Source organism: Falco naumanni, unplaced genomic scaffold (genome assembly GCF_017639655.2).
Source record: "Falco naumanni isolate bFalNau1 unplaced genomic scaffold, bFalNau1.pat scaffold_62_arrow_pat_ctg1, whole genome shotgun sequence".
Classification (NCBI taxonomy): Eukaryota; Metazoa; Chordata; class Aves; order Falconiformes; family Falconidae; genus Falco; species Falco naumanni.
Window position 1 is genome coordinate 72,862 of NW_024427557.1, and position 8,628 is coordinate 81,489.

At 61.2% G+C, this 8,628-nt stretch overlaps 1 protein-coding gene across 1 annotated transcript in view; it reads right to left on the minus strand.

Moving 5' to 3' along the window:
- The window catches only part of LOC121082293 (T-cell activation Rho GTPase-activating protein-like), a 5,692-nt gene extending 1,585 nt beyond the window's left edge, over positions 1–4,107 (minus strand). The window contains exons 1-7 of the mRNA XM_040581638.1: positions 3,943–4,107; positions 3,550–3,711; positions 3,356–3,465; positions 2,950–3,145; positions 2,608–2,725; positions 2,305–2,450; positions 1,758–1,849 (exon numbers count right to left, since the gene is read on the minus strand). Of these exons, the coding sequence (XP_040437572.1) occupies positions 1,758–1,849; positions 2,305–2,450; positions 2,608–2,725; positions 2,950–3,145; positions 3,356–3,465; positions 3,550–3,711; positions 3,943–4,092 (974 nt within the window). The 5' untranslated portion in view covers positions 4,093–4,107. The remainder of the gene's footprint in view (positions 1–1,757; positions 1,850–2,304; positions 2,451–2,607; positions 2,726–2,949; positions 3,146–3,355; positions 3,466–3,549; positions 3,712–3,942) is intronic.
- Positions 4,108–8,628: the final 4,521 nt, after the last annotated feature.

The following is an 8,628-nucleotide window of genomic DNA, read 5'->3' on the forward strand; positions in this document are numbered from 1 at the left end:
AAAAACACGGAGGAGATAAACTTAAAAACAGTGCCGATGAGGGGATGCTGCTTTAGTGATTCTGTTCCTTGTTCTGGCTGACGGGCGATTCTGCTGCTCTCTGAGCAAACCGTGCAGGCTGCAGGCAGTGAAGGCTTTGAAGAGCATGTCAGCATTGGCTGCAGTTCTCCCCAGCTGCTCTCACTGAAGTCGGAGCAGACTTGAATTGGCAAGAGGGTGGTTTTTAAATCTGTAAATTATCACCACCACCACCACCCCCCGCACCCCCAAAGCAGCTGAATAATTAGCCAGGGGGTCAGTGTTTGCTCATAGTGAGACAGAGGCAGACAGTGCTGTGCCCTTCAAATGGTATCTGCAGTGCTATTTAGAAACTAGGGTTAAATTAACCTTCCAGGGTACGGGCAGCGCTAGCCCTGCATATGTGGCCTCTTCCAAGGTGAGCAGAACTTCTGAAGATGCGTAGGCTTAACTCTTTCCAGAGCTGTCCCACCAGAGCCTCATGGTGCTCCAAAAGCTGACCTTTAGAATGAAACCCTTGGTTTGGGTTTAAAGGCTGTGCTGCTTACACAGCAGTACCAGTTTCTGATTTACACCCAGTCTGGTTTTGCCAGAGCTGTAGGGAGCTGGTCATGTCATGGCTGTTCTGGAATGTGGTACAGTGAAAGGAGAGATAGAAATGGCAAATTTTCCCCCTCGGGGCGGTCAAATGCTGGCAGAGGTTGTCCAAGGAGGTTGTGGAGTCTCTGTCCTTGCAGATCTTCAAAGGCCAAGGGCACACAGTTCTCTGCGACCTGCTCGAGGTGAGCGTGCTGGAGCAGAGGGCTTGGCCCAGAGGACCTCCACGGGTCCCTTCCAACCCCCCCCCTCCCGTGTGGCTCTGTGCTTTGCTTTTCCTCCTAAAGCCCCTCAGCTCAGCCCCGATGCCCGCTGGAAAGGGTGCTGGGGCAAGGGACGATCCCAATCTCCTCCCCGAGGGTCCACCCCAGCACAAGCGCTCCCCACTCCACGAGACCCTATGGCAGACACAGTCAGGAGAGGGAAAAGATTCTTTTATTGTCAACAGCAGCTGCGGGGGCCCAGGAGTCACAGCTGTTCAGCCGGTGAAAATCAGTCAGCACCTGCAACGACAGAGTCAGAAAGCTCTGATAAACCCCCAGAGGCAGGAAGAGGCAGGATTTGGTTCCCCCCTCTTTGGGGGACGCTGTTTCCGAGGCATTCCTCATGGCCCAGAAGGGACAGCTCTTGCTGGCCTCCACTCGAGGCCGGCTCCGGTGCCTTCTCCCCAGGGGTGATGTCCCTAGGGAGCTGTGCGTGCGCAGGGATGCTGACAGTGCCCCTGTGCCACACAGCAGGGCTCGACGGGGAGCCCCCGGGGAGCTGCCGTGGGGCTCATCCCAAACCCTGCTCAGCACCAGCCCTCGCCGGCCCTTGCCAGCCAGCTGGGCTGACTTAGGGCCGTGTTCAGAGCTGGGAAAGATGGGCAGCAGCGCCTGGTACGCACCTGGCCTTCCTGACGTGCTGCACCTTCCTGCATTCTCTCAGGTTTGGGTCAGAGAAATCATTTCCTCTCTTCTCCTTTTTATTTGTGCTTGGCTGTCCCTCTCCTCTGCCCAGGCTTCTTTTCTCTTCCTTTTCCTTGACTTTTTCTTCTCCTGGTGGGAGCCTGCAAACCTTTCCATCCCACAGCGTGATGAGATGGGGAAAGCCCCAGGCCCCTGCAGTGAGCTCTCAGGTCAGGCAAGGGGAGCTCTTCCTACCTGGTTTCCTGGGGCAGGCTGGTCAGTTGTTGCAGGCGTGCCAGGGACTCTGCCGTGCCCTCGGGGGTGCCTGGAGGCAAATCTGGAGGTGCCTAAACCAGAAATTTGGGAGGTAGCGGGTGGCAAGTGACAGCCTGGGGTAGTGAGGGCCTGACTGCCAAATTGCCATCTTAGCTCTACAGAGGAGATGCTGGTTTGCATCGTGCACATTTTGCACAGTCCAGCCAATGCAGCCTAGACTTGATGAAGCTGTGACGGAGTAGGATTTGAGCAAAAGCCCTCTCAAGGTGACAGCTTCTCCCTTCTGTCCTTTTGTGGGTATTTTGTAGGTATGTTTTGTTTGATGAAGCAGATCATACTTAATGAAGTGCATTCCAGAAACAGCCTTTCCAGTTTTCCTTAACACGCACCACTCTGGGGGGAGAGGAGGAGCCCCAAAGGCACAAGAGAGCGGCTGCCAGGAGGAGGCCCAGCAGCTGCTTGGCCTCCTGGGAAATTACTGTCCCACTTGAGACATGTTGTCCCAGTGTCTGTGGAGCTGCCGTACCTCTGCCGCTTTGGGCCCTGCCCCTGTGTCTCCCCCAGCTCCTCTGTCGATGTCCAGCAGAGAGGCGGCTGCATCCAGAAAGGCTTTTGCTGGACGCTGGGTCTCTGCTGTGCCTGCAGGGCCACTTTGCTCTTCGCACCGCAGCTCTGGAAAGCAAAAGCACGTGCAGCAGCGTGACTTCTTGGAAGTCAAGAACACCTAAGCAAAGCCCAGCCGAGCCCTACACCACTTGTCTCCTCAACGTTGAGGTTTCTGGCATCCCAAGCCCCAGTGTCTGTGACAAGCCTCAGCCCCTCCTCCTACCTGTGCACCTGTCCATGGGTGCTGGCACCTCCTCGGCTGATGGAGGGGAGAGGCCGGCCACCTCCTCCCCAAAGATGTCCCCGCAGTTTTCAATGAGGAACTCCACCAGCACGTTCACCTGCAGACATGAAAGCCTTGGTCTCAAGCCAGGTGCCTGCAGACGTGTCAAGCAGCCTTTCCCACTGCTGACCCTTTGTCTGCGCAGGCGGCTGCGGCTGGGGGTTGCTCTTCCAGGCACCCAGCCCACCAGCCCTGGCTCAAGGGAGGAGGCAGCCAGGGACCTCTCAACAGCCAAGCTCCGATGGGCCGGGAAGGCAGCACTGGCTGCTGGGTAGGGCGTACCTTCTCGGTCACCGCCAGCATGGCCTGCAGCGGGAGCAGGTCCTCGTTGGGTGGGCTCAGCAGGTTGGGCCCGATGCAGATGGCCAGGTTGCTGCAGCTCATTCTGCTGGTGGCTGCGTTGTGGCCAATGTGCTGCAGGAGGGCCATCAGCCGCTTCAGGAGGAGGAGGTTGGCCACAGGCAACTTGTCGGCCACCCTGAGGGAAGAGGAAGACAAGGCTGATGAAGCAGAGGGTGCCCACAGCCGACCCCCGCAGCTGGCCCCAGGCGGGTGGGAGCCAGCAGCCGTGTTGCACAGCTTTGCAGCTGCCCGAAAAGACAGCTTTCTGAGGAGCCCGTGCCTTGGCAGGCAGGTCCCAGAACTCTGCCGGTCCCTGCTCACCAGGCAGGCTGCTGCCCACACTTACGCTTTCAGCTCCTCCACCTTGGCCTGCTTGCTGGCCCTCTCCATGGCTGCCATCCAGTCCTCGTAGAGGTCGATGACGAGGAGCTTGGTGGGGATGCTTCGCAGGAAGTCCTGCAATGCCAAGGGCTGCAGGTGAGCCTTTGAACGCTGCAGGCCAGCCAGGAGCTCCTCCAGCTGCAGGTCAGAAGCGCTCACCTTCAAGATGACGGCCAGCAGCAGCGCAGGCTGACTTCCCATGTCAATGTCCTTGCCGCGGTCCAGGGCCTCGCGTAGCTGCCGAAGTTCTGTGCCGCCGGCAGCTCTGCGGAATATCCCCTCCGTCGTCGGTCCTCGCTGGCGCAGGACAGCCAGCAGCTCCTGCAGGAGAGGCAGGAGGCCACTTGCTTGGCTGAAGAACCAAGCGGTGGCAAGGACCAGAGCTCTGCCCCAGACGTGGTTGCCTAAGCGCCACAAAGGGTCTGGGACCAGAAGCAGGTTCTGGGGGTGCAGAGTCCAGTGCCCTGTCCCCGCAGCTGCTGGGGACACGCAGGCCCTCTCCAGCGCAGCCGGAGGGAGGGCTGGGGACCCCGTCTGTCCAGGCTGGCTTACCTGGATGGGCCGGGGCAGCGTGTTGTCCTCCCCACAGAGGGCTGCCAGGGGCTGCCCAAAGAGCGCCCTGCTGCAGCCGGAGCCCGCCTGCCCTGGCGCCTGGGCAGCGGCCGGGGTGCGCCGCAGGGCGAAGGGCCAGGGCAGCCCCATCCTCCTCCTGCTGGTGCTGCTCCCGCTGCTGCTCCCTCCTGCTGCAAAGGAAAACAGAGTAAGACACCACCAATGGAGACCCCAGGCCAGCGGTCCCAGCGCCTGCCCTGCCCTGCGCTGCCCCGCCTGCAGCACGGTGCTGTGTGGTGCGGCAGGATGGGCAGGGAGGCAGCAGCTGGAACCGCAGCTGTGGCTCGGAGGTGTTGACTTAGAGGCTCTTGAGAGCCATCGTGCCACGGGGTCAGCCTGTGCCAGCCTTCGCCCTGCCCTCCTGCAAGCTGCGGGCTGCAGCAGAGTCTCCGTGTCCCTGCAGAAGCACGTCCAGCAGCCGCGGCCCAGCAGTTGTCCTTGTCCGTCCAGGTGACATCCTTCCGTGGGCTGCCCAACCTGCATGGCGACACTCGGGACAAGTGAGCACAGCATTGCAGGAGGTTGCCTTGCTTTCCCAAACTCACCTGGTGCGGGGCAAAGTCCCCCTGCGTTTGCAGATGGGGCCGTCGCAGGCCCTTGCTTGGGATGAGCCTGCAAGAACCAAGAATCAGGCTGTGCTTGCAGAGCAGCCCCGGCAGCAGAAAGGGCCACCAGCAGCCTGAGCGTGGCAGAGCTGGGACCCTCTGCCCTCCCGGGCTCTCTTCCCCATGTGGCAGGGTTCCTCCCAGTGTCACCAGTCAGAACGTGCTGGCGTGCTGCTGGCTTCCCAAAACCCTCTGCTTCCTGAGTGGCACGGTCAGACCCTCTGTCCCTCCCACACAAGGTCACCCCAGTCCCTGCGCATCCCGGCGCAGCCAGAGGCAGGTGCAAGGCAGCCATTCTCACCTCTGCCTGTGCCTCCATCAGCCTCTCCAGGCTCCTGGCGCGCAGTGTCCTCCACTGGGCAGGAGAGAAGGAGGGGAAGAAGGTGAGCAGCCATGGCTCTGCTGCTCGGCTGCAGGAGCAGTGCTCGGGGACAGGGCCCAGAGCAGAGAGACACTCACGGCGTGGCGGCGGCTCAGCTCCTTCTCCAGGAGCTTGATGGATGTCAGATGGGTGACGCGGGCTCCCTTGCGTCCTTCTGGTGTCCTGTGCACCGGGAAGGGAGAGGGAGAGAGCTGGGTGAGCCCCAAGCCGTCTCTTGTCCCTTGTCAGGCAGCTGTGCCCGAGAGCTGCTCGCAGCCCACGGGGCACCTTCCCCAGCTGGGGGCTGTGTTCCCCCGTCCGTCCAGCTTCTCCTGGAGCATCCCCCCCGGCTTACCCCAGCAGTGTGGCCACCCACAGCTCCTTCAGTGCCTGGGATCTGCAGGTAGAGAGGAGAGAGAGCGTCAGGCCCTGCTGCCCCCAGCCCTGGGCAAAGGTGGGTGCCTGCACAGCCCTGCCCTGTGGGGCAGGACAGAGGCGCTGTCCAAGCCCTGGGTCGCTCTGTCCTGCCTGAGCAGCTGTATTTGCCCTTCCCTTCTGGGGACCAAAAGGTGACCAGGGGATGCAGGATGGGGAAACATCCCCCATCCCTCCCTCCCTGCCACCGAGCTGCCTGCTCCCTGCCCAGCTCTGCACGCAAGGCAGAGGCCTGTGTTCATGGGATGGCGTGGGCACGGCTGGGAAGCTCTCCTGCCCGACCACGACTCACCCAAAAGTGGCGATGCAGGAGCCGGTGGGCCAGGCGAGGATGACAGAGGTGCTGTCCTCATCGGTGCCTTTCCTCCTCCTCCTGTCCATCCTGCCCCGCAGCCTCCTTCCCGCTGCTGAGCACCCACAGCTGGTCCAGGGCCAGGCGGAGCTGTGGGCGCAGGCTGGTGCCATGTCTGCAGAGAGCAGAGGCGGGCACTGAGCTGGAGGGGGGCTCCTTGGGCTGGGTCCCCACGCGCAGAGCCCTGTCCCCCACCTGCCCTTGGGACGGACATTGGTGCCTCCAGCACCGAGGGGCCGGGGCCTGGGGCTGGTGCCAGGGTGTCCCTGGGCCGGGGCTGGGGGCAAGGACCTGGGCTCTGAGGGTCTTACCGCAACTTGGCGACCACCAGTTCCTCGTGGAGGAGCAGAAGGCGCCTCTCGCTCCTCTTGCGGCCCCGGGTCAGCCGCACGTCCGCACTCAGCACCGGCTCGGCGTCGCTGAGAGCCTCCCTGCAGAGCAGAGCGCGGCGGGCATGAGCAACGCCAGTGCTGCGTGGCCCAGCTGTGCCCGCGTGTCCCCGAGCCCGGGGGGAGCCCACCTGGAGCCGCAGCAGCAGCAGGCCTGGCCCATCCTGCCCGGGAGAGGAGGGCCCTGGCCGTGCACCGAGGAGGGGGCCCAGCCGGCGACGGGGAGGCTGGGGAGCGGGGTGCTGGTGCTGTGGCAGCGCTCCTGGGCCAGAGGCTGCCTCCTGCCAGCGCCGCTGCGTGCCAGCACAGCTCTGCCCTGCTGCCTGTGGTGGCCGTGGGCTCCCCGTGACCAACGGTCTGAGCCCAACGGAAAGTGGGCGGGGCCTGGGGGGGCGGGGCCGGGGCCCTCTCCAGTATGGCCGGGCCTGCCCCGCCCGGGGGAGCCCCGAGCAGGACAGGGCAGGGGGCGAGGGCCACCTCCCTGCGCCTGCGGCCAGCGCTTTGACCTGGGGTTTTGACAGGGTCCTGGTCGATAAAAGAAGCTGTTTTTCCTAGAGATGGCCGTTGTGGCCTGAGGCAGACTCCTCTTGGTGGAGGCCGGCCTAGCAGTTGGAAGGCCTCTGGCAACCAGGCCGTGCTAGGCCTCAGGCCCCAAGGCGCTGGAACTGGAGCAGGCCCACCGGGAGGAAAAACTTCCATTTTTACCAAAAGACGGGGGGACTAGCAGCAGTCAAGAGCCGCTCGTGTCCTGCCAGGCGCCACAGGTAAATGAAATGTGTGGTGAGCTTCGGCAGGGAATTGTGGTGCCCCTGGAGCACCACCCTTGCTTGGGAAGGCCTTATCCCACCTGGGTGCTAAGGCTTCACCCTTGGCAATCAGGGCTGGATGAGCAGCACCCAGGAGCCCCTGCCCTGTTAGCCATGACCTTCACCCAGCCGGTGGCCGACACGGCCAGGGGCGAGTCTGTGGGGTAGGCCATGACCATGGCAAAGAAGGGGAAATGTAGTCAGCTTTTGATGGCCCGTGTCTCGTTTCACTGTTGACCCTAAGCAATGCCTTGCTTCAAATAGAAGCCATTCAGAGAGTTACACACCCGCCCTTTTCAGGAAAAATGCAGGAAATCAGAGACATGTAGCAAGTTCTCTGTTGGCTGTTGTACACCGCAGCAAGAAGCAGCGTGGGTCCAGTGGCTAATGCTGGAAGGGGAATTCAGCACTTCTGGGAAAGGGATATAAAGGCACTCTTGTGGGCCAGGCTGGGATTGGAAAGCCTGAGTGGGTGTCTGGGGTCCCAGCTTTCCCGCAGTGCTGACTGTGGTGCCTGCTGCTTGTTCTTCCCTGCAACGCCGGTTGCATCCACCTGCTGGGGCTGTGCTTGGGAAGGGCTCCGGGGGTGAGCAAGCCCATGGGAGAGGGCTGGGGAGAAGCTCTTCTCCAGAGATCTACCAGAAACTGTGCAGAGCATCCGAGAGGATGCTCTGTGTGACAAGGGAAGGTGCCCGTTGGTCCAATGTATGGAGCCTGCAGGGCTACTCATCCTCCAGCCAGCAATCCAGGTGCTGGGGGGTCCCATGTAGGTCTCCTGAGGTACCCTTTAGCCCCGGGCAAGGTGTCGTGCCTCAGTGTGTGCTTGCAGGGCATGTTTCCTTCCTGCTGACAAGGCCGGAATTGCAGTTAAATGCCCCTGGGCGATCCCGAGCCGAGCAAACTTTTTTCTATGGGTCACACTGCTTTGCAGTCCGTGTGTGTGGTTCAGCTCCTGTATAGGAGCTGAGGACACGAGGTGACCTAGCTCTGAAGCTGGCCACTCTTGCTCCAGGCAACTCCAGTTGCTTGCGTTTTCCTTCAGCTTCCCCAGCCTGATGATCTCCACTGTCACCTCCTCCCTGTCCTACAAGAAGTATCCCTCTCCCAGCCATTAGGACAGTGGCGCAGCACTCAGAATCCAGATCACTGGCAGAGAAGTAGGACAGAGGAAAAGAGAAGTTCTCCTTTGAAAGAAATCCTTCTTTGTCCTCCTTTAGCTACCAGTGGATGAAAAAAAGGGGGACAGAATTTCAGGCCAGCCACAGCACTGGCTTTCAAGCCTGAGCTTGTCATGTCATGGCTGTTCTGGAATGTGGTACAGTGAAAGGAGAGAGAGAAATGGCAAATTTTCCCCCTCAGAGCGGTCAAATGCTGGCAGAGGTTGTCCAAGGAGGTTGTGGAGTCTCTGTCCTTGGAGATCTTCAAAGGCCAAGGGCACACAGTTCTCTGCGACCTGCTCGAGGTGAGCGTGCTGGAGCAGAGGGCTTGGCCCAGAGGACCTCCATGGGTCCCTTCCAACCCCACCCTCCCGTGTGGCTCTGTGCTTTGCCTTTGCCCTGGTGGAGATCTTCAGGGACTTTGCGTTCCATTTTGTGTTGCCTTAGGGCTACAATGTGCTGGGGTTTGGGGACAACAAGGTTATGGTATGCCAGAGGCCAGGCGAGTTAGTGTCAAAGTG